This window comes from Lepidochelys kempii, chromosome 2 (genome assembly GCF_965140265.1).
Source record: "Lepidochelys kempii isolate rLepKem1 chromosome 2, rLepKem1.hap2, whole genome shotgun sequence".
Lineage (NCBI taxonomy): Eukaryota > Metazoa > Chordata > Testudines > Cheloniidae > Lepidochelys > Lepidochelys kempii.
The window spans coordinates 86,541,878-86,567,795 of NC_133257.1; the positions used below are offsets into that span (position 1 = coordinate 86,541,878).

The window sequence follows — 25,918 nt, forward strand, 5'->3', positions numbered from 1 at the left end:
TGACTTCTAAAATTCCTTTGATACAGGATGCATTCATAATCTGCCGTGTCGGCATGCAAGTTAGCAATACTAATAGCTTTAAACATTTTACGAACAGCTGTGCTAGTGACAGAGTTATTGTTGCAGCAAAATGGTGTTGAGCAGTGAATACCATGAAGTAAAAGTCCAAGCTATTTAGACATTATAGAAATGTGCTTGCTCAATGATCCTCATATAGAAATACTGCCAGGTTTAACTAACCCCAACCTTTTCTTCCCTCTTTCATGACTGTAAGCACCTTTACAGGTAGAAAATACTAGGTATTAAAGGGCTATAATCTAGCAGAGAAAGGGGTAACAAGAACCAATGGCTGGAAGCTGAGGCCAAATAAATTCAAATTAGAAATTAGGCACAATTCTTTTTAACGGTGAGGATGATTAACCACTGGAACAAGCTACCAAGAAGAGTGGTGGATTCCCTATCTCTTGAGGTCTTCAGATCAAGATTGGATGCCTTTCTGGAATATATGCTTTAGTCAAACACAATTTCTGGTTTACTCAGATAAATCATTGGGCTCAATACAAGGGTAACTGGGTGAAATTTAATGACCTGGGATTACAGGAGGTTAGACTAGATGATCTAATGGTTCCTTCTTGCTTTAAACTCTAGGAAAGTACCATTCTTGGCAACTAATAAAGATGCAATAAGTTTTATGCAAACTTACAATTATCCCAACATTAGATCATTAGCAAAATAAACACATTTTTATATATTTAACATTTTCAGACTCACTTCTGAAAACAAAAGCATTCCTTATGCAGGAATATATACATACACAGTTTGAAGGATTAAAACAAAATAGATCTGAGTGCAAAATAATGTTAGACAATTGCCTTAAAGTATGAAAGCCACATTCTTTTTGCTCATGCCTAGACAAATCAAAATGACTGGTTTTGATTCAATATTTCCACATGGGGGGAAAAATTCACATTTGGGTTGAGAATAAGCATGAACGGCTACAACTTGAAAAATAAATTATGATAAGTTACTGAAAATACGATATTGGAAAGTAATTCTTAGTGGTACTATAATGTATTTTTTAAATTGTTATAGAATATGTTAGAAGCATTTGTAAGAGACGTAATGAAATGTTACCTTTATTTTGAAATAAGCCTATATAAAATTAATGTTTATATATGAATATCTTAGGTTGATGATGGACAAGAGGAATTAGTTTGTAACAGCTAGGTAACAACACTAAATTCTAAAATTCCTTTGATACAGGATGCATTCATAATCTGCCGTGTTGGCATGCAAGTAAGCAATACTAATAGCTTTAAACATTTTATAATACTATAAAGTAATATATACTATAAAGTACTAATAATAAATAATAATAATAATAGTAATAATAAATAAGTAATAATAAATACTATAAAGTAGTGTCACTTTATAGAATCATCTTTTCCTAGTTTGTGCCAACTATTGAATGCTTTAATAATTTGGTATTCATTACATTATGAAAACAAAGTGGTAGGTTGTAGAATTATTTATAATAATTGGCTTTATATAGCATATAGTTTTGCAAGCTTTTTTTTTTTTTTTTTTAATATCTGGAATTCATTTTTAAGACAGACTGCAGTTTGGGCAGTGCAAAGTTCATTTTCTTTTGACCTGACCCAGGTCCATTGCAGTCTCCCATCCACCCAATGACACAAATGGGGCGGGGGGGGGGGGGGACTAGTCCACTCTGTAGGCTGCCTGAAGTACTTTTGCTGAATTCAGCAAGCAGACAAAACTTCAAGACATAGACCCCATGGTTTGGTCCTGGCTGAACTGTACTGCAGCCATGACTTGGGGTGAGGAAGGATTTCACACCTCTTTTACAGCCTCCTAATTTGGGCCAACAAAAGGCCAATTCACTCATTGGCACGAGTTAAAGCAGTAACAACTGGGGTTAGCCAGAACACAAGGGTCCTTTGTCCATGCCACCTTTTCATGGACCATATACCTTCCACTGTGAGGAGAATAGCATAGGGGAGCTACACCACCAGAGGATGTCCCCTACATTGTAGGATCTCCAGGTACCTGTATGAAATGGTTTTACAGTCCCTGTACATTGGCAAAGAGTCTGGCCCATAGTGTCTAAGTGATTAGCAAATCAACCAATGCAGTGAACCAGAGTAAAACAAACAAACAAAAAAATCTCTGCCCTTTGGATTAGCTTTTCCACTCCCTGGCACCTTGTATAGTCATTTATACCTATCTTCTGTGAATTAAAAGTGGGTGTAAAACACGATCACATCAAAGTGGTAGCATTTTATGCCCATTTTGCACAGGTGTAAATGAGACACATGGTGGAAGTCAGTGAAGAATTAGGCCCATTTTCTTTTGAACACTGAAAGATGCCCATCATTTACAGGCTTTGATCCATCAGGTCCAATGATTTGTAGGTACCTGTATATTGGTAGCAGTGGGTGTGAGAATTTAAGGTAATAGATATAGGTAGCAGGAATTTAAAGGAAAATATCTATTTGTCAAGAGTCAGTTGGGTTAGCCTTTTAAAAGTTCTATTTAAGTCAGAAGATTTACTTCTATTTCACAATTTATAATCTAGTATAAGTTTGTGCTGTGGAGTAACTTATTCATTATTATTTCAGGAGTTGATAGATTTTTTTGAATATAAACAAAATGAAGCTATAGCTGGCTACAGCTAAATAAGATGCATTATCCTAAATCCTATTATTTTCTGGAACCAATGGCTGCTAGATGTTTATCATTGTAGACATTAAATTTAAGGAAATAACTGTGTAACCATTTCCAGTTATACAAACAATCTTTATGTGCTGTGAAAGGCACATAAATGAAACAGAGTACCATCTCATACATAATAAGATAAGAGCAGAAAATTTAAGACAGAATGAAACTCCTATTCCAAAGCAAATGTGGAAAGTGTTTTGTAGCACAGCTACTATAAGAAAGGTAAAGGTTTACAAAATATTTCCCCAATCTTCTTATAAAATTGTAAACTTCTTGTATCTAAAGTAGAAATAATACTCAGACTGATTTGTAATAAGAAAACTGATTAAAAATGCAGTTCACTCAAGCTTTTGCCTTTCTCATTTTAGGATAATGTCAAACTCCCATGATTGATTTCTAACCTCCTAGATATCCCTGTTCGTTCGTTACCTTATCTATGATATGGCACCAATTGTCATAAGGGAACATGGCTGTTTGAAACAGAATTTTTGCATAAAACAATTTCCTATTTATGGATTAGGCATGTGAAAAGAAAGTTCTGTGTAGCACAAGATATCAATGGAAGATTTGTTGTCAGTTTATTGCCATCCTTTGGGGGGGGGGTTGTTTTCATTATTTTATCTCTTGCTGCAGTACTCCAGTCCCATGGTGCTTTTTTACAATGCCATGTTTAATGGTGAGAGACATCTGGACTGTCAGATAAAAGGAGTGTGAAGGGATGCTACAATAAAAAGAGTCTGGTTCAGTTAAGACAAACAACTTGTTTCCTTGGTTTTCTTTCCAATCCAAAACATTGGGGGGGGGGGGTGTATCTAATTAGCAAGCAACTGGGCAACTTGAAATACACACTAATATTTTGAAAACAGATAATTTCTCAAAATGCTGTGTCTTTCAGTTGTCAGGCTAACCGGTTCAACCCAAACAGGCTTTTTGAGGCTATTATATATAGCCTTCCAGCATTTCACACTCATATCCCTTTAATTGACAGGATATAGACTCTCAAAGCAAAAGAAAATTGAAACTAGGAACATGAAAACTTTAAAAATTAAACCCTCTCAAATTACATCCCTCTTATCTCACTTCTGCTACACTGGTCAGGACCAGTTATACTAGTACCCTAAGTTTTAGGGAAGAAGTGAAAAGCAATAAGCTCCTCCTGACAAATGCCATTTTATACAAGTTACGTTGACCCACACCACACTGATTTTCTTCAGTCTCTCCCCACCCCACCAAAATACACGGAGTCCAATGCAACTCCGGTGATGATCTTTTCAGCAATGATTCTGCATCTTAAGCCTCTAGGGCCAGATCCTGCAAGACGCCCCGTGGAGTTTGTTTGAGTGAGGATCGCAGGAGGGGCCGGGGGGAACTCTCCCATTCGGATACTCTAGATCTCTTTAGTCGGCAAGTAACATTTTCAAAAGGACCTGAGTGACTTAGACGCCTAGCCCCGAGGGAAAGCCTCTGGCACTTCCCTTTTGAAAAGGAGAGGTAGGCTCCCCCCTCACTTGGGTACCATGCTGTGCCCGCTCTCTGGTACAGCTGCTCCCTTGCCTGCCCGCAAGGAGTTTTCTTCTGACAGCAGCCACCTAGGTGACCTTTTGTTTCTAACTTACCCAAGTTTAGCCCTAGGCAGCCTCCCCTTCTCCTCCTCCTCCTCGGTGTAAAGACCACCCCACCTGCTAGCAAGGCTGTGCATTTTCTTCTCTTCCCCCTCCCACGAGCCTTTCCAGCCTCCCTCCCTCAGCCCCCCTGGCTGGAGGCTGGTCTGTCGCGCTGCCCCACAAGCAGCTGAAGCCAGGCGCACTCAGCAGCAGAGCCTGAGCCCCGGCCCCACCGCCGGCACAGCATCCCGTGCCCCCGCCAAACTTAGCCCTGCGCGGGGGGTGCCAGGTGGCCCCGAAAGCGGCTCCGGGGGCGGAGGGTCTGGGGCTCCGCCCGGCGCTTGCCCAAGGGGACCGCAGCCTCCGCGGAGCCAGGCTCGCTCTGGGACCCCCCACCCCCACCCCAGGGTCTGCAGGGGCCGGGCGCGGGAAGCCGCCGGCGAGCGTGTGGCGCTCCCAGGTGAGTAGCGAGGGGATGCTCAGCCCCCTCCCCAGGAGAGCGGGGCCCGGCCCGCCTGCACCCGCTCACTCGCCAGCCGAAGGGCAGCGCGTTACCTGGAGCAAACACCATGCTCGTGTCCGGCCGGGCGCCGCGGGCAGGGCGGGAGGGCCGGAGCGCCGGAGCCGGCGGGGGTGTCGCAGGGCCCCCGGCACCTTGGACAGCTCCCAGCCTCGGCGCTTCCCGCTGGCAGGAGGCTTCCCCGGCGGCGGCGGGACGCGGGCTCCCTCCACAATGCACCGCTCCGGCGGCAAGGGGAGGAGGGGGACCGGGACTCGGCGCACTCCTCGGTCCTTCGCCTGCTGCACACGCCAGTCCTGCGCAAGGAGCCAGCGCAAGCACCCCCTCAGCCTGGCGCAGCAGCGGGAGGAAGGGGAAGGCGGGCGAGGGACTAGCAGCGCTTCCCAGCGGGGGCAAGCTAATTGCTCCTCATTAACTCCTGTCAGCGGCCCCACTGGAAGCTGCCTGACATTTAGGGGTTTGCCTTTCGACCGTCGTCTGCAACCCTGGCTAATGGGCTCAGGCTTCGTGCGTTTAGTTCCCTAGGGTTAAGATTTGAAAGACTTCACAAGTTGATCTCCTGGGCTGGCCGCCGTCTACCCAGGCGCTGAGGCGTTTAGGCCACGCGAATAAGGACAGAAGAAATGTGAACCGTGGAAAGAGGATGGGAGAAAGAAAGAAGAGGTTGCTGATGCCCCAGAGGCCAAATAAAGGGTAGAAGGAGACACGGTGGTGGAGGAGAAAACAGTTCACTAACTTTTGGACCCCCCATTCTCTGTGGTTGTTATGAGGGATACAATTTAGCACCCACGTTTCTGGCAGAACAATTTCTTCATCTCCACAGTGGAATTTAGAACAACCCTGGGCAGACAGAGATCGAACACAAATGGAGGGGAGCCGCTTGTACAGGGACACCTGGCCCTGCTTGGCATAGAATCATACAATCATAGAATATCAGGGTTGGAAGGGACCCCAGAAGGTCATCTAGTCCAACCCCCTGCTCGAAGCAGGACCAATTCCCAGTTAAATCATCCCAGCCAGGGCTTTGTCAAGCCTGACCTTAAAAACCTCTAAGGAAGGAGATTCTACCACCTCCCTAGGTAACGCATTCCAGTGTTTCACCGCCCTCTTAGTGAAAAAGTTTTTCCTAATATCCAATCTAAACCTCCCCCACTGCAACTTGAGACCATTACTCCTCGTTCTGTCATCTGCTACCATTGAGAACAGTCTAGAGCCATCCTCTTTGGAACCCCCTTTCAGGTAGTTGAAAGCAACTATCAAATCCCCCCTCATTCTTCTCTTCTGCAGGCTAAACAATCCCAGCTCCCTCAGCCTCTCCTCATAACTCATGTGTTCCAGTCCCCTAATCATTTTTGTTGCCCTTCGCTGGACTCTCTCCAATTTATCCACATCCTTCTTGAAGTGTGGGGCCCAAAACTGGACACAGTACTCCAGATGAGGCCTCACCAATGTCGAATAGAGGGGAACGATCACGTCCCTCGATCTGCTCGCTATGCCCCTACTTATACATCCCAAAATGCCATGGGCCTTCTTGGCAACAAGGGCACACTGCTGACTCATATCCAGCTTCTCGTCCACTGTCACCCCTAGGTCCTTTTCCGCAGAACTGCTGCCTAGCCATTTGGTCCCTAGTCTGTAGCTGTGCATTGGGTTCTTCCGTCCTAAGTGCGGGACCCTGCACTTATCCTTATTGAACCTCATCAGATTTCTTTTGGCCCAATCCTCCAATTTGTCTAGGTCCTTCTGTATCCTATCCCTCCCCTCCAGCGTATCTACCACTCCTCCCAGTTTAGTATCATGTTCCCTTGCAGGCTGTTCAAGCAATACAAATTAAGCGAAGTAGAAAGCAGGTGGAAAAAGTGCATTTCTGCATTGTGCAATACATTTTTGCACTTAATCTTCATAATTGACACAGGCTCCTACAACCCCACCTTCAACTTCCTCCTTTTCTACTCAGCCATCTTTCTCTCTAACCTGCCCCCTTCTTCCCCAAAAGTGAAATTCAGGACTCTGCCTGTGAGTTATGGAAATCAAATCAACTTCTAGTTCTTAACATACATTTTTTTAAAAAGAGGTCATTCACACCTAATAGTAAATTAACTCAAATGTGGAATCACCACACTCTTTTACTGATCTTTTTGGTGATATCTCCCACTACTTCTTACTGCTCTTTTTCAGGGAACTACATTTATTCTGGTTATGGAGCTATCATTACTGCCCTCCAGGCTCCTTTTCATCCACCATCTTCTCATATTTTGCCTCCTGGCTGCCCTCATCCTCAGCAACTTCAATTTCCCTTTGGCTATCCTGTTCATCCCATTAGCCATGTGACTCCTTGATCTCACATCTTTGCCTGCGCTTCAGCTCTGGATTACTGCTCCCAAAAAGCCACTCACCTGACAGTCTTCTCTAAACCCTGTCCCATTTGATCTCTCCATAGCTGAGCTCCTCTCTTTGACCACAACCTCTTCACCTTCAGCATAACCAACCTTCCATCAGTTCAAATTCACCCCAGTTCTGAAAATTGTTATGGAGGCCTATGTGAAATAAGTTAGTCTTAGTCCAATTCCTAGTAGATAAGGCCTGGATCCACATAGGTACTTAAGTGCCTAAGTATCAGGTTTAGGCACGCTGATCCACAAAACTCCCACTTGGCTGGTGCCTAACCATATAGGCACCTAAACTCACTCAGCACCTAAGCATTCAGCAATAGAAGTTCTGTAGGCAGAAACATAGGTGCCTCTGGGCATGTGCACTGCTGCCTCACTCTAGGTGTCTGGACCCAAAGAAATCCATTAGTCAGGGGACGCTAGATGCTCAGTGTCATAATGCCTAAATTTCTTTGCGGACCTGGGCCTAAAGTGGCTTTGTCATACATAGAAAGCATGATATTAGCACAAGTTAGCACCTGTATTGGTAGTCTCAGTGGGAAGGTCAGGGATTGATTAGGCATGCTATCATTCCTCAGAAGTTCAGTGGTCTAGGTCAAGGCTAAGGCACAGTTTTAGGATAGCACAGGAAAATTTGCGAAGCTGCTTTAGTTTATGATGTACACTTATGTGGACTCTTTCTTTGAGTTTCAAGTATTTAATGGAGACTTGACCTCAGCAGAAAGAAATGAATTCAAAATCTGCTTATTCTAAAATAAAACCTATTCATTTCCATTGCTATTAACTAGACTATTGATGGGGTTACTGGTGTGTCATACGATAATGGGTTCCTGGGAGGAGAGCAAGAGGTGGTTGGAGAGGTGAGGGGAAGGGAGGGAAGACATTTTTTTTGCTTAATGAAGCCTGTTTCCAAAAAAGATTTTCAAAAAATTGTGTATTATCTTGTGACATGAACTTCCATAGTTCCCCATTGTAACTCTGGGTAGATGTGTTGGATTTGTTAAGAAACTGAAGGTTTTTTTTTTTGTTTGTTTTGTTTTTGTTGAAGGACAGGTGATTGCTATCCACTGTTTATATATGAAGTTGTTTAATCATTTATTTGATTAGTGGAATTCTATATTTATACCTCAAATTACCCAATGAGTAAGGCAGAGTGGACATTTTATTTCAGAATCTTAGCATTTCTGGTTCATATTTAATGCCAACACAAATCAATGCTTTCTAGACTATGATAAATATAAAAGGCATCTTATTGGTTTATTCCTATCTAATGGAAAAAATTTTAAATACAAGATTGTGTCACAACCTTGAATATTTTTTTAAAAAATGAGATGGAATACAATTCAGGACACATCATCAGAGAAGTGGAATCAATAAGTACTTACTGAAATAATTGCAAAGGGCCTTGTTCTGTACTGAATGGTTATACTCAAGAACTGAAGTATTAATGGAGAGAAGATTTTCCTTCCATGTAGGCAGCTTTTCAGCTGTTGATAGACACAGTAGGCAAGAATTATAATTAATACAGCACACGCTTATCCAGAGAAAATACAGTAATAATGATTGATCTCTCATTCAACTGCAAGTCAGTGAAAAAAAATACCATGCATGGTCAGGTTACTGAAAAAGGACCTTAACATTTTAGGACCACATATTATGCCAGATACACTGTAATGTAGCAAGAAATTTGTATTTGCTCATTTAAAGGGTACTATCAATGGGGAGGGGGGGAGTTAGGGGAAGAAATCATATATCTGTGTGAAAGTTTTGTACCTGCTACTGTTACAACACCTAAGATTACTAAAACTGACCAATAAATTAGTGATTTTTTGTTTAGTCAGTTTCATTGTTTCCCTTGTATATCAGTCAGGTTCTCCCTGGCTGAAGAGACCCGTATAAACATCAATAAAAGAACTGAAAATCCCTTATAAAATATTTTAAAGGATTGTTTTAAAAGTTTTGACCTATTTAAAGGGTGGTCAATCAGGAACTGTATTTTTGTAAAATGAGTCAGTAAAAAAAAAATCAAGTTGATAGTGTCCCTTTAAATCACATAAATATTTCATTAGATCTCCTGTTATTTAAGCTTCTTGTCTGTACATTGTATTGCTATGGTTTTACTTCTAATCCCTTCATTTTAACCCTGATAAATGCCATTATTTGGTCATACAAATTCATAAGCATAACAATCAAAATATGATCCCCCAGCACAAATAGACACAAGTTTATTATTAATACATTTTTGATAAAGAAAACTATTTTAGATTAAGAACCTCAAGATAAAATGAAGTCATGCTTGATAGCTCTTTAAATGTTATTTTTTTCCAATTGGAATTTTGATTCCCAGCTTTTGGGAACGATGAAACTCTTTCCTATCAGTCCTTCCAGAAACTCTCGTATTCTTGCACCTGAATTGCTACTAGCTCTAAATTTCAGTTAGCATGATCTTGCAAAGATGTTCAAACATATTTCTGCTTTTTAAAGAGTTTCTATTCCTTTCTCCTTCTGTATTATTAAGTGCCCTCCTGAGTTGCTTGTGTGATACCAAGCACAGCAAACCATAAGTAAGAGGTTTATGGAATCAGTCAAACAGCACATGAAAACATTTTATGGTATCAGAAAGGTAGCCCAGCTATTTTAAATTATTTTATAAAAGCTTCCATCCCAACACTGAGAATGAAGCAGACTGGTAGCCATTGTCTTGTGTAAGCGAATGCCCCTTTTTACCCCAACCCACCAAAAACCCAAAGCATAATCAGATTGCTAATCTAATCAGTAAATTGGTTGAACTATTTTAGATACTTTATAGGGCTGGGTATTATTGTTATAATAAACTTTAACCTCTTTTTGGAATTTCATGAATGACGGTCAGATGAAAGCCCTAACCAATCAACACATAGTTCATAGCATGTGAAACTAAAAGGAGGCTGTCGTGAAGATGTCATTGGAACTCAGTGTCGGTTTGAAAGATCAGATCAATTAACAACTTGTTGTTAAAGTGATTTACATGAATGTGAAAAGTAGTAAGTAGCAATTGGTGTAAGTAGCCATTTAGTACTGGCCTAGATTAATGCCTCAGTAATTAACAATAAGCACTGAAATATACAGAGGTGGGGGAAAAGAACAAAGGAGAAAATGAAACCCAGAGACAACTTGAAAAGAAAATAACAGAAGAATGGCCATACTGGTGAGACCAAGAGTCCATCTAGTCCAGTATCCTATCTTCCAACAGTGGCTGGTATCAGATGCTTCAGCGGGAATGAATAGAACAGGGCAGCTTATTGAGTGATCCATCCCCTGTCAGACTCAACTTCTGACAGTCAGAAGTTTAGGGTCACCCAGAGTGTAGGGTTGTGTCCCTGACCATCTTGGCTAAGAACCTTTGATTGACCTATTTTCCATGAACTTATCTAATTCTTTTTTTAACCCAGTTTTACTTTTTGTCTTCACAACATCTGCAGGCAACCAGTTCCACGGGTTGACTGAGCATTGTGGGAATAAGTACTTCCTTATATTTGTTTTAAACTTGTTTTAAAATTACTGCCTATTAATTTCATTGGGTGATCCCTAGTTCTTGTGTTATGTGAAAGGGTAAATAACACTTTCTTAGTCATTTTCTCCCCACCAGTCATGATTTTATAGATCTCTATCTTATCCCTCTTTAGCGGTCTCTTTTCTGAGCTGAACAGTCCCAGTCTTTTAAATCTCTCCCCTATGGAAGTTGTTCCACACCCCTAACCATTTTTGTTGCCCTTCTCTGTACTTTTTCCAACTCTAATATATCTTTTTTGAGATGGGGAGACCAGAACTACATGCAGTATTTAAGGTGTGCTGTAGCATGGTTTTATATACTGGCAATATGGTATTTTCTGTCTTATCTATTCCTGTCCTTATGGTTCCTAACAATGTTAGCTTTTTTGACTGCTACTGCACCTTGAGCTGTTTTCAGAGAACTAGGTACATTCTTGATGTAATCTTTTTGCAAAAAAAAAAAAAAAAAAAAGTACACAAAGTCCTGTTTCCATGAACACCATGGAAAATGAATAACAGCAGACAGATTCCTTGCTCAGAAATCCCCAAATGTGTCAATACAGTGAGTTCTTTGTCTAAGAAGTTGGGTCTCTTTGCTTCCTTTCAGGGTCACACTCACAACTTTCTGTTCTGGCTTGCTCCTTCTAACATACAACCTGTAACCAATATTTTAGCCCCTGGTTTGCAAACAGGGGAACCTCTTCTGATTTAGCTCTGCCCTGGCAATGAGCCACATGTATCTATAGTTATTTTTACTACATAAAGGGTCTTAATTGTTCCTTCTGTTGAGCCTATAAAGGAGGACTTGACACATCCATTGGCATTAATGAGGTCTCTTGATTGTCTTTGGATCCAAGACACTCATCCTGACAATGATAGCAATTTGTACCCATCTAAACACAAAATTCCCCCACCCTATAAAGAATGGTCATATAAATATAATGAGGTACATACTGAGTTGTAACTTTTCTTTTTGACTATAAAAACAGTAAACAAGACACCCCTTTGGCTTCAGTTGGATTCCCCTTGAAAGAAGACTACAGAATCCAGGCCATTTAACAGAAAGAAGAATGCAATAGGAAGAAGAAATGCAACACAGTGGACAATGCTATTCCACAACAGATGGGAAAGGATCAAAATGGAATTTGTAAGAGACAGCTCCTGGAAAACTCTCTTCAAGGGTGTCCTCAGTCCTTTTAGGCTACTTAACCAAAAGACAAGGTTCATAACAGAAAACAAATGAAACAGAACTCCTAGATTTTGAGACCCACTAGTCTGGGAGTGAAGAGCTGTTTCCGGTGATCTGAAAAAAGCGTGTGTGTGTGTGTGAGAGAGAGAGAGAGAGAGAGAGAGAGGGTGTCTATCATCACCCCCACATCTGCCCTTCCCCCTGCCCAGAAATTAATTATACTCCCCAACCCCCAATTCTTCCCCCTTGTCAGTTATGCCCCTCTCCCTAGCCTCACCTCTGCTCCTCCTGGGATAATTCAACCCTCTCCCCCAGGCCTGCGGGCTGCAGCAGAGTCCCCTGTCCCCCTTCTCAGGCTGGGTGTTGCAATGAGACAGGGAAGCAGTGGAGTCATACTGAGCGTTGGGCTCTTTATCTTCTTCCCCCCCACTCCCTCCTGTAAGAAGAGAGGGTGAGGGGAGAGCTCTGCAGAAACCCTGATTGACCTCTCTTCCCCAGGAGGTAGGCAAGTGGGGAAAGCAGCCAATCAGAGAAGGCCAACCACTAACCCAGGAACCTATCCTTGCAACAAAGCCCTTTGCCAACTGTGCCCACATATCTATTCAGGGGACACCATCACAGGGCCTAATAACATCAGCCACACTATCAGAGGCTCGTTCACTCGCACATCCACCAATGTGATATATGCCATCATGTGCCAGCAACGCCCCTCTGCCATGTACATGGTCAAACTGGACAGTCTCTACGTAAAAGAATAAATGGACACAAATCAGATGTCAAGAATTATAACATTCATAAACCAGTCGGAGAACACTTCAATCTCTCTGGTCACACGATTACAGACATGAAAGTTGCGATATTACAATAGAAAAACTTCAAATCCAGACTCCAGCGAGACACTGTTGAATTGGAATTCATTTGCAAATTGGATACAATTAACTTAGGCTTGAATAGAGACTGGGAGTGGCTAAGTCATTATGCAAGGTAACCTATTTCCCCTCGTTTTTTCCTCCGCCCCCCCCAGACGTTCTTGTTAAACCCTGGATTTGTGCTGGAAATGACCCACCTTGATTATCATACACATTGTAAGGAGAGTGAACACTTTACATAAGCTATTACCAGCAGGTGAGTGGGGTGCGGGGAGAGAAAACCTTTGGAGTGATAATCACCCATTTTTTCATGGTTTGTGTGTATAAAAACGTCTTCTGTATTTTCCACAGTATGCATCCGATGAAGTGAGCTGTAGCTCACAAAAGCTTATGCTCAAATAAATTGGTTAGTCTCTAAGGTGCCACAAGTACTCCTTTCCCCTGTGTGATACTAAAGTTGTGCACCACTCAGTGACCCAGCTCACTGCTTAGAAATTTTATTTCCCAGGTCTGTGATCCATTTCCACCTGGTGCACTTTAAGTGCTACAGCAGCACTTACCCACCATGTCTGCTGCATTATATTTGCACCTATTAATTGGATCCAGTTTCCCCAGCCTCTGCTCCCTGAAGCACAAGTAAAATATTCCTCTGGGTCCCAGGGCCAGAGATTAGCTGTTTCATAAGAGAAACTGCAAATAGGGGAAACATAAGGAACATATTTTGGGACCCAAAGGTCCTGTACTGCCCAGACCAGAAGTTGTTAATGGGAAACAGTCATATATTTCTATGATGCAGTTGAAATATACAAATATAGACTGGATGTAGATTTAAGATACAGATTAGATTAAATTTGGCATTTAGATTTAGGATATAGTTTACAGCAGTGATTTTCAAACTTTTTTTCTGGCAACCCAGTTGAAGAAAATTCTTCATGCCCACAACCCAACAGAGCTGGGGTGGAGGGGTTTGGGAGGGGCTCAGGGCTGGGGCAGAGGGTTGGGGTGCAAGGGTGAGGGCTGCAGGGTGGGGCCAGGAATGAGGGGTTCAGGGTGTGGGAGGAGGCTCTGGACTGGGGCAGGGCTTGGGGTATGGGAGGGGGATAGGGTTCTGGGCTGGGGGTGCAGGCTTTGGGGTAGGGCCAGGGATGAGGGGTTCGGAGTGTAGTAAGAGGCTCCAGGTTTGGGGGGGCTCAGGGCTGGGGCAGGGGATTGAGGCACAGGATTACCTTGGGTAGCTCCCAGTCAACAGCGCAGCAGGGGTGCTAAGGCAGGCTTCCTGCCTGTCCTGGCACTGTGGACCGTCCTGCACCCCAGAAGCAGCCAGCAGCAGGTCTGGCTCCTAGGCAGAGGCACACAAGCAGCTCCTCATAGCTCTCACCCGCAGGCACCGCCCCCTCCCCCACTCCCATTGGCCGGGAAGCCAGTGCTCAGGGTGGGGGCAGTGGGCGGAGAACCACTGCTCCCCCACCTAGGAGTCGGACTTGTGGCTGGCTGCTTCCGGGGCGCAGCGCAGTGTCAGAACAGGTAGGGACTAGCCTGCCTTAGTTGGGCAGCACCGCTGATGGGCCTTTTAACAGCCCGGCCGGCGGTGCTGATGAGCACCGAGACAACCCAGTGCCTTACATTCCGTGACCCAGTACTGGGTCTTGACTCGCAGTTTGAAAACCATTGGTTTACAGGTAGTAAAACATGTCAACTGATTGTGGTAAACCATAGCTCCTCAGCATTAAGCATCCCCTAAGGTTACCCACAACCAGCTAACCAGTTTTTCAATACAACTTGTCCTGTCCAGAGGTAGCACGGTCTAATGACGACCCAGCACGTGCAGTTCATTTTAAGAACACTCTCACTGCAGATCTGGCAAAACACAAAGAAGATAACAATGTGAGATTTCTAAGGATAGATACAGCACTCAAACCAAGGTTTAAGAATCTGAAGTGCCTTCCAAAATCTGAGAGGGATGGGATGTGGAGCATGCTTTCAGATGTCTTAAAAGAGCAACACTCCAATGTGGAAACTACAGAACCCGAACCATAAAAAAGAAAATCAATTTTTTGTTGGTGGCATATGACTCAGATGATGAAAATGAACACGTGTCGGTACGCACTGTTTTGAATCATTATCGAGCAGAACCCATCATCAGCATGGACGCAAGCCCTCCGGAATGGTGGTTGAAGCATGAAGGGACATGAATCTTCAGTGCATCTGGCATGTAAATATCTTGCAACGCCAGCTATGACAGTGCCATGTGAATGCCAGTTCTCACTTTCAGGTGACATTGTAAACAGGAAGGGGGCAGCATTATCTCCTGCAAAGGTAAACAAACTTGTTTGTCTGAGCGATTGGCTGACCAAGAAGTAGGACTGAGTGGACATGTAGGCTCTAAAGTTTTACATTGTTTTATTTTTGAATGCAGGTTTTTTTGTACATAATTCGACATTTGTAACTTCAACTTTCATGATAAAGAGATTGCACTATAGTACTTATAATGGGTGAATTGAAAAATACAATTTCTTTTGTTTTTTACAGTGCAAATATTTGTAATAAAAATAAATATAAAGTGAGCACTGTACATTTTGTATTGTGTTGTAATTGTAATCAGTATATTTGAAAATGTAAAAACACCCACAATATTTAAATAAATAGTATTCTATTATTAACAGCACAACTAATTGTACGATTAATCACGATTAATTTTTGTAATCGCATGATTAATCGCAATACATTTTGTCAATCGCTTGACAGTCCTATTTTTTGTACATTATACCATTTTTTTTGTACAACTTGTTGCATATATTGACTGAAATCCTGGTCCCACTGAAGTCAATGGCAAAAGTCTTACTTCAGTGGAACCAGGATTCACTCTGTGAATCTGACACAGTGCCAGCTGTCTTTGGAAATGAGTAAGTATACAAACTTTTAATTTAATTTGGAGTATTAACTACATCTTATAGCTAACATCACCTATACATTTCCATTCTAAGACTCCTTCTAGAATTTTCAGTTTTGGGCAGCAATTTTCCAAGCCTAGTCATTGTCTGAGATTGAAATATTTTGGAAAGTGAGCAGAAGTTGTTCAGATGTTGTTTAGAAAGGAGAGGAGAACGTATACAATTCCCAAGAAAAAGAACCACCCTTCTATGTATTTGAACAGGTATAAAACAGAAAGTGTTGGGGACAGAAAGCTGACATTTGGCAGAGAAAATAGTCCTCAGGGAAGATAAATGCCTCAGTGTTCTAGTACATGCTGTTGTTGTAGCCGTGTTGGTGCCCAGGATATTACAGAGACAAGGTGGGTGAGGTAATAGCTTTGCTTTGATTTTGCCAAGTTATCAAGTTTGAAGAACATGCACAGGTTTTTTGTTGTGGTAAGAGACTACAATTTTATCTCCCAACATCCTAAAGGAAATCAAGCATGGGTAAATTACTTGTATAAAGAAAAGTGTAAGTGAATTTGTGCACTGAGATCCCAATCCAGCAAAGCTCTTGAAACAAAATCTGTTTCTAAATACTAGCTTCCCTGAAGAACCTCATCACTACTCCTCTCTGGAATAAATAGTGATTCTAGAAATTGTGGAGTGTAGGTAACTAAAATTTAGCAGAAAGCCTAGTATCCAATTCTGCAGTCCTAGCAGTAGTCCCATTGCTTTCAACAGATATACGGCTGTGACTGAGGGACTGCAGGATTGAACCCCAAATTATGTACTTATGCAGCTGTGCAAATCATTGGGAACAAAAAGGTTTTGTCCTATGTAAATTGTAATTATTACAGTATGTTTTATTGTTATTTTTTCCACTGCAATACCTTATCATATTTTGAAATTATACCGAAACAAAGAATATACGGGGGGAAATATTGCAGCTATTTTAAAAAAAGACTGAAAATAAAGTTTAAAACATTTTTATCTCACTATAGCTATTAAATTATTGAAAATTGAAACAAATCTGTTCCTCATTCCTTAATGGTGTATGCATTAGTTAATTATTTTATGGCATTTAATATGTGGTGAACTGTGTTTTAAGAAACAAACAAGATTAAAACTTTGCAACCACTAGGGAAGAAAGGTGCAGCTCACATTCTGAATCTACCACCTTTATCTATGCTTATATACAACAAACCCCAAAATACGTTTACACTACTAATTTAGTTCCTTCCTTTGTGGGACGCTATAAAATGAAATGAGTACTTATTATTTGACGTTGCAAAAATATAAAATGGATAGTTGATTTACAAACTAAAAGCGCTAAATGTAAAACAAAGAAACATTTAAAAAAATATATCGGACAAAGTCCAAAATTTACATATTCTAAAATATTCAATTCATGTTTTATTTACAGAACAATGTTCAAACTGTTGTTGGTATTTTAATATAATTGCTAAAACTGCTGATTACATGAAAGATACACAATGAAGTTGTAACAAAAATGATCAGTTACAAAAATGTTATTTTCAATTTCTATTTAGAAATGCAAGAGGTGATTTACCACACTATAGTTTATAAATACTTGTCTGACAACTTTTATATGTCGTGGGTCTCTTAAGTGACCAATTTATTCCAACCTGATGTGCAAAAGAGTGCATTTTTGCCCATTTATAGTTGAAATATAACATTGATAATAATTATTTACACTTAAAATAAAGAAGTGTTCATGTTCCTTAGGATCATTTTAATAATTAATACTGTGAAGTTGTAACTCCCTATTTCCATATACAGGAGACAGCTCAGTCTGTAGTACTTTAAAAGTTTTCTTGAGATTGTGGTAAATTAAGGAACAATTAACAACCCCTTCCCACCCCTCCCACCCCAAACTAAAACAAACAAAGGAAAATAAAACCTTGCCTGAATGATTTCAAAAATAGATTTCACAGATTCTGAGGCAATGATAGTTGGAAACGCTGGCCAAGATAATCCCTTCCCATGGGAGATTTCTCAGAGGATAAACATTTTCACACAGATTCCCCTATGGAGATCTTTCTACACACAATCCTACTGGGAGGTGCCCCCTAAAAGGCCATGGAACCTACCTTTAAAGTTGCAGGCAGCGAACTGCGGGGTTCCTGGTACCAAATCCCTCCCCTTAACAGCACAGCTAGTTCCACTGAGGTGTATTTCTAGAGACATTCCTTCATAGAGGTGCCAAGTTTCTAACCTGCCCAGGAGTTCTCGACCCCTGGCTCTGCCCAGGCCCTGCCACCATCCCACCCCCGTCCTGCTTCTTCCCACCCTGTCTCTTCCCTGCCCAGTTCTTCCCCCTCCCCGAAGAGCGCTGCACCTTTGCTCCTCCCCGCTCACCCCCAACGCCTCCTGATGCTGTGAAACAGCTGATCTGCAGCAGGCGCTGGGAGGGAAGCGGAGGCACTGATCAGTGGGGCCCGCTGGCAGGGGGCTGCTGGTGTGTGCTCAGCACCCACCATTTTTTCCTGTGGGTGCTCCAGCCCCAGAGCACCCACAGAGTCTGCACCTATGCATCCCTTTGCCTCAGCTGTCCTGGGGAGAGTGAGGGGGAAGCTACATGACAAAGACAGTACAGTCTCAGATTGTATTATCTTTGATTAATTTTCACGGGGCCAGATTTGGAACAATATATCTCTCTACACATTCTGCCCACTTGTTCCCCCTCCCACCTCCATTCCATCCCCCGTACAGTGCACGAAAAGGCCTCTGAAGGGTACGTGGAGGCAACTAAGCCCCACTCCTTTCAACACAGAAAGGGTAGATGAGTGCTGTGTCCTCTCCATTTGTTGATCCAGGGGACATATCTAGACTATTATGAATGTGAAAAGTCTAACCTTTAGAAGAGCAAGTATTGTATGCACCAACTCACCAGCCAGATTAAAGAGAGGAATTTAAGGGGGTGGACAAAGAAGCAGGATAACTCCGCTTGACCAACTACCCAAAATAGCCAACCTACTGCACTAATAGCTAATAAGTACAGTGAATGAGGAAAAAGGAGGAAATAAAAATGTCAGGATTCCAGCAGATGAATTTTTGTGGGTTCTAGGTGTACTATATGGTCCTTATGAAACTACACCCAAAAATCTTAAAAAAAAAAAAAAAAATTGTTCCCACACTTATAACTTTTTCTACAAATTTCAGTTTTGTTAGACATAATTTACCTCATTGGTACTAATGTGTACAAAGGACAAGTATGCAGAGGTTGTACTAAAACATCAAATAGAGATTTCCTCATTTTGTTTATAAAGGGCTCAGTCATTTTCTGAAATTAAAACATGTTAGTGCTAATAACAAAATTATTTTTATACTCTAAGAATACATATTTTTGAAGTATTTTAAAATACCTAACCAAGCACTGCTATATGCTCCTATGCAGTGTTCAATCCCTCTAAAAATATTTTATCTGAAAAGGTAATGATCAGTCTAAACATGTTTCAACATTTAATTTTTGTTCAATTTAATTTCTTAAATTACTTTTTGGATAAAGTTTTCTGCTTTTGTTTTTAACTACAAGCTATAGTTTCAAGTTGCTGCTCTGCTTCAGCTGCCATGGCTGCTGCCTGTAACTGTTCTGTTTCACTCTGGATGGCATTGGCTGTAGTAATTTGTTTCCTTTCACTGTGCATATTGTTCTCATGCCTTTTTAGATCAGATGCTTTAGCAAATGCTTTAGTGCAAGAGCTGCAGACAAAAGGTTTTTCCCCTCGGTGTCGTCTTTCATGATCTTTTAGATGGGACTTGTGCTTGAAAGCTTTATCACACATATGGCATGCAAATGGCCTTTCATTACTATGGACTCTTTCATGCTTTTTCAGATCTGGAGCTCGAATAAAAGACTTTCCGCAAACCTCACAGCTATAAGGCTTGTAACCTGTATGGATTTTCAGGTGCTCTTTCAAGTGAGCCTGTGTGGTAAACCCTTTAGTGCACATTTCACAAACAAATGGTCTATCAGCAGTATGAAGCTTTTCATGTTTTCTCAATCGTGCTTCATCAGTAAATGTCTTACCACACGCTTGACATGCAATCTGTTCCCTGTGACCATAAAGCAAATACTCAAACTTCATGTCAGCAGCTGCTGTTGTCCATCCTGGGGTCTGTTCATCTTTCACTTCACTTATGCCATCATTAAATGTTAGAGCTTGAGGGGTTTGAGATCCTAAGTCTTTTGATTCAGTTGTTTCCATGGGCTCCACTTCTTGACCATAGCAGTTTACTTTTCGAACCTCTTCACTCCCCAACTCTTTCAGAATTGCTTCTTGAACTCTTAGTGTATTAGTAGGGGATTTCCCATCTTCCTGACTTGGAGGAGTTCCTTCTACTGTCACATCTGATGGGCTATCATCATGATCTCCAATTTCCTCAACCTCATCATCTTGGTTATCATTAGATTCTCCTATAGATCGATTTATTTTCAGACAATACTTACTCTTGGATTGGGCATTTTCTTCGGGGCTAGATACATCACGTTTCTGAGAACAGAGTTTATCCAAAAACCTAATACCAAGAATCTGACCTGATGACATCATCAAATTTACATCTTCCTTCTTAACTGAAATCTTTGCAGTATACATATAATTTAGAACCTCTTCAAATATATCAGAACGAAGGAAATCTATCTCTATTACTGATGAGCTATCAACCTCCAATTTCTTGAAAAGCTTTTTGAAGTAGGTACTGCATGCAGCAAGCACACACCGGTGCGCTCTGAATTTCACATCTTCTACCACAATAGCTATGTCACAGAATTCTCCTTCCAGACGTTGTTCATTTAATGTTTTCAGAAACACAGTTTTGTGATCATCATCATTATATTTAATGCTTTCAGACATACTGATGAAAAACTCCTGGAGAGAGAGAGAGAGAGAGAAAGTCTTGACTTTTTACAAGTTACTCTAAAACACTAAATCATAAGACATGATTCTAAGTGTCATCTACAAAATCAAAAATAAGAATTATCAAATGAAAACTTTAGCTTAATTTGATCAGAACATGTCCTCCAGACTGTAAAAAAGATTAATGTTAAATCTCATTTAAAACTATTACATATGCAAAGGTTTTTCACCTAGTACCATGTACATACTTTGAAGAAAAAATGCTATTTTTTTCAATGACCAATTTTATTTTGAAGGAAATATAAATTTACTCACATATTTACATTAAATCTGCTTTTGTAATTCTAACTAGTATATTAAAATTTGCATTTCAATTTGACTTACTTAGAAACTTTGTGAAGTAAATTCCTGAAACTGCTGCAACACTAGTATTTCTTATAACAAAAAGAAATGTCAATAAGTATTTACACATTTAAAACATGTAAGCTCTAGAAATGTACATAAAATAACCATTTACCATTGTGACCAAAACTAAATACAAAATATAAAAGGTTAAGCCATACCATGAACAATGCAGGAAATTTTCTTAATAATCGATCACTAAACTTTTGACAGAAGATTAATCCTTATTATGCTCACTTTGAAACTGAAAAAAAGAACATTGGGGAAGATAAGAACAGAGAATTATACACTGTCTTAATCTGTTTCTCAAATTAAAGAACATTTTCAGCAATATTACAAGTTATTCAGGAAATTAAGAGTCTATTCTCACATTTTCAAGAAGTTAAAAACTATATAACATGTTTTGTTAAAGTAAAATGCAAATGAAATGAAGTTTTGACTGATTTTATAGCAAACAGTATTTGATCTATGAATTGTATAGGTGATTAGGAAATAGCTATACAAGTACACCACAGCTGCAGAATTGTGTGCTAAAGGCACAATGGAATCCACAGCCACAAGTTAGAGGTCTAGGCTCCCCATACAATTCAAAGATTCCAAAGCCAGAAGGAATCATTGTGATCATCTAGTCTGACCTCAAGTATAACATAGGCCATAAAATGTCCCCAAAATAATTCCTAGAGTGTACCTTTTAGGAAAACATCTAATCTTGATTTAAAAATTACCAGTGATGGAGAATCCACCACAACCCTTGCTACATTGTTCTTATGGTTAATTACCCTCACTGTCAAAAATTTACACCTCATTTCCAGTCTTAATTTCTCTAGCTTCAACTTCCAGCCATTGGATTGTGCTGTACCCTTTTCTGTTAGATTGAATAGATTTATTATATATTTGTCCACAATGTAGGTTTTTACATACAGTAGCGTTGGAATAATTTTTATAGTGGGGGTGCTGAAAGCCACTGAACAAAACTTTAAACCCTGTATATGATGGAAACCACTTTAAGCCGGGAGTGCTGGCACCCACTCCAGCACCTCTGGTTTACAGACCGTAATCAAGTCACCCCTTAACCTTCTCTTTGTTAAACTGAATAGATTAAGCTCCTATCACTAGAAAGCACGTTTTCTAATCCTTTAATAATTCTCGTGGCTCTTCTGTGAACCCTTTCCAATTTATCAACATCCTTCTTGAATCGTGGACACCAGCAGCAATCGCACCAGTGTCAAATACAGAGGTAAAATAACCTCTCTCTGCCTACTCAGGGTTCCCGTTTATACATCCGAGGATCGCAATAGCCCTCCTTTTGGCCACAGCATCACACTGGGAGCTCATGTTCATCTCATTATCCACCATGATCCCCAAATCTTTTTCAGAGTCACTGCTTCCCAGGAAAAAGTCCCCCATCCTGAAAGTATGACCTACATTCGTTGTTTCTAAATGTATACATTTACATTTAACCATATTAAAAAACAAACAAACACCATACTGTTTGCCTGAGGATTCATGAGGAGAGTTAGGTGCCAAACCTCTGGACTAAAATTATAATGGGGACAGTGGCACCGGCTCCACCTCCTCTAGCTGTTTTGTGTGGGGTTAAGCATGCTTTGACAACATCTACTCCTACTGGATTGGGACCTGCAGGTTTAGGCATGAGATGGTCTCCAGAGAGCCTAGACTGAGGCATGTTCACTGGCAGAAACTTAGGCACCCATGGGACTTGAACAATATATATTTAGATGACTAGGGAGATTAGGCACGTACAGAGAGTTAGGTGGCAGCTAAGTGGCATTTCTGAGGCTCTCAGTGGCACCTCAATGTTGGCCTCAGGCGCCTAAGTCCTTTTATGGATCAGAATTCCCCCCCAATTAATGACATTCTAAAATAATCAGGTATGAGAGGTGTACAGAACAGTTTCAATGTATAAAAGAAAACAAGAACAACTTTAAAAACTATGGGACTAGGGACTAACTTTTTTACAAATTGTAAAGAGTGGTTGTTAATGGTCAATAGCATGTCCTTTTGCTTTTTTGTATAAACAAAACATTGATTTAAAATTTAAGAGTTTTTCTGTTGTCTCACTGATAAGCATCTTTTCAACCCAACAGATTGTTATGGGGAAACTGAAATAGTGTATACATAACACATGATCAAATCTCCTACCCAGTACCTACCCAGGGAACAAACACTGAGGGGGCTTTTCAATCTAGCAGAGAAAGGTATCACCTGAGCCAGCGACTGGAAGTTGAAGCAACAGAAATTCACACTCTAAGAATTATTTTGGGGGAAGTTCTCTAGCCTGTATTATACTGGAGATCAAACTAGATAATTAAAACGGTCCCTTTTGGACTTGGAAAATTTAATCTGTATAAATGCACAGGTGTATACAAACTGAAAATAGAAAATTTGCTAGCTTCTTTCAATCCTTGTAATCTTACAGCATGCACTGTGCTGCCTACTATAGAGCTAGTGTGCAGTGTAAGGCAACTGTGTAAAATTCCACTGAAAGAAGGGCCACTTTTTTTTAAACAGGCAAGTAAAATTATGTTTTGTTTCCCCCTTTTTAAACAGTTCCCCGTATTTTTGTTCTGTGGTGTACACACAGCACCCAGCGCTAAGGCGTCCCGACGGCCACGGAGCCTAACGTAAAACAACAACAAAGCTGCAGGAAGCCACGTGGTGTTTTTTGCACCTCAAATCACCTGGGTTTAGGCAGCGGCGCGCACCTAATTGCAGCGAACACGCGAGCCAGGGGCCGAGCAAGGGTGGCCCTGGCCCAGTGCGTGCACCCGGAGCCAGCTGTGCGAGCGTCCCCGGGGCCGCAGCACGAGTCCAGGCGCGCGGGCCATGGCGGTGCGCGGCGCCAGGCGGGCGCTGCTCCTCGCTGCGGGTTGTTCGGAGCTGGAGCCCGGCTCCTTCTCCAGAGCGAGCCTCGCAGCGCCAGCCCGGGCCCGTCCGCGCCGCCTCTCGGGGCGGCGCCGGGGACAGGCGGAGGCGGGATCCCCCCGCCCGGTGCCCGCGCAGCGCCCGCCCGCAGAGCGGCGGCGGCTGCCTCGCGGGGCCGGGCCGGGGCGCGCAGGCGGCGGCCCCGCTCCCCTTTGTTGCGGTGGGGGCTCAGGGCTGGCGCGCGGCGGCGGCGGCGTCTCCTCGCGCGCGTCAGGAAGGGGGGAGGGGGAGGCAGCGGCGCGCGGCGGCTGCTGCGGCGGGCGCGTCTGTGGTGGCTCCGTGTCCCCGGCGCGAGCCGGCCGGGCTGACGGGCAGCAGCCTCAGCGGCGAGAGCGCGCGCAGCGGCCCCGCCGTGTGTGTGCTGGGGAGCCGCGCTTACCTGCTGCCGCCGCCGCCGCGCTCAGTGCCGCAGTTCGCGGGGACGCTGCTGCCGGTGGGATCGGGGGGTTGGGGGGGGGGGGGTCTGCGCGCGTCTCTCCGGCCGTCGCCGCCGTCTCCTGCACGAGCATCCAGTGCGCGCGCGCGCCGGGGGTACGTGCATGCGCGGTGCGGGCGGGGCGCGCCTGCCGAGTGGGGGCAGGGGGACTCGCTCATTCTCGCGGGCGGGTCCCCCTTCCCCCGCGGGCCGCGCTGCCGGAGGCGAGGGGTGGGGGGGTGCTCGCGCGCCGGGAGGCTCGCGCGGCCGCGAGGCGGTGACGTCATCCCCATGCGGGCGCCAAAAGAAGGAGCCGTTTTCTCGGGAACCCGCCCAGCCGCCCTTGCGTGCGCGAGCCTAGCGCCTGCCCGCCTCGCGCAGCCGGCCCCCAGCGCGGCAGCGACCCGGGCGGGGCGCCCTGGTCCAGGCCAGCCGGGGAGGGAGCCCCGGCGCCCTGCTCGAGCCACTGGGGATGCGGGGCGGCGGTTGCCGCGGGGCCGCCCCTCGCCCCTCTCCGCAGCGCCGGGCTGAGGCGATGCCCCTCGCCGCGGGCCCGGCTGGCGGAGGAGGTTGAGCGTCGTGTGCGACCGCCAACGGGGGCAGTTGTCGCGGGGCCCCCCAGCGCCTGTGACAGCGGTGTGCGGGGGAGCGGCGGGCCCAGATTCCTCCGGCCGGGCCTGACGGCAGCGGGGGAGCCGCCCCGGGGCGGGGGGTGAAGGACACCTGCGGAGCCGTAACAGAACTCGCAGCGGAGGCTGATCGCCAGCAAAGCGCCCCTTTGCCGTGGTGCGGCGGCGGCGACAAGGGCAAAACCGGACCAGCTCCCGCCCGCCTAGAAGAGGCGCATGAGCAGTGGCCATGTGGATATATTTGTCTCAGTACAACAGCTGCCGGATCACCCATCCCTCAGCCGCAGCAGAGCAAGGGCCCTGGCTAAGGAACCACATCACCCCTGAGAACATCACTTCCAATTGCTTCACACATGTGGGGCGCTGGAACAATCTGTATAGAGGGGGGTGCTGAGAGTCACTGAGCCAATCCTGTATATGATGGAAACCACTTCAAGCCAGCACGCCTAGGGCCAGCACCTCTGCTAGGGTTTCAATTTGTGCAAGAATAATATGCCCACTAAACAGCAGGGGAAAACATTATTTCGTGATCAGTCTTGTGTTCTCTTCTATTTCCAAATGAAAAATGAGTTCTTAAACTGCCAGCCAGATGGCAAGGTGTTCAGTGAAATAATTTGCAGGTAAATATAAATTTAAAATGTTACAAAATACTGTCTAAAGCTTTTAGACTAGCACGAAATGCAGAAGTTGATTTGGAAAAGATTAATGCAGCATCTTGATGGCTACATATCCACTGACTCAGGAACCGTTTTTGACAAAGAATGCCAGAGAATATTGTAATAAAAACTTACTAGAAAAATCAGCTCAAAACTGTTGGAGAAATAAAGTGACTTAATTCACAACCTTCATAATTGCTGGCCCTTATCCTGGTGTCTCAATTCTCCATGATATT

General features: G+C 43.1%; 2 protein-coding genes across 4 annotated transcripts in view; both read right to left on the reverse strand.

The window, feature by feature from the left end:
- AKAIN1 (A-kinase anchor inhibitor 1) overlaps positions 1-5,040 on the reverse strand; it is a 29,852-nt gene extending 24,812 nt beyond the window's left edge. The window contains exon 1 of the mRNA XM_073329430.1: positions 4,899-5,040. Coding sequence (XP_073185531.1) covers positions 4,899-4,914 — 16 coding nt within the window. The 5' untranslated portion in view covers positions 4,915-5,040. The remainder of the gene's footprint in view (positions 1-4,898) is intronic.
- Positions 5,041-15,225: 10,185 nt separating this feature from the next.
- On the reverse strand, positions 15,226-24,676 carry ZBTB14 (zinc finger and BTB domain containing 14). Of its 3 annotated transcripts, XM_073331498.1 has the most exons (4): positions 23,739-24,116; positions 21,198-21,280; positions 21,019-21,068; positions 15,226-20,646 (listed from the first exon to the last, which is right to left on the reverse strand). In XM_073331498.1, the coding sequence occupies exon 4, from the start codon at positions 20,629-20,631 to the stop codon at positions 19,303-19,305; it is 1,329 nt and encodes a 442-aa protein (XP_073187599.1). In that variant the 5' UTR covers positions 20,632-20,646; positions 21,019-21,068; positions 21,198-21,280; positions 23,739-24,116; the 3' UTR covers positions 15,226-19,302. The 3 variants fall into 3 exon arrangements, with proteins under 3 accessions (XP_073187599.1, XP_073187598.1, XP_073187597.1); XM_073331497.1 differs by lacking the exons at positions 21,019-21,068; positions 23,739-24,116 and adding an exon at positions 24,362-24,676; XM_073331496.1 differs by lacking the exon at positions 21,019-21,068.
- Between the last annotated feature and the right edge of the window lie 1,242 nt (positions 24,677-25,918).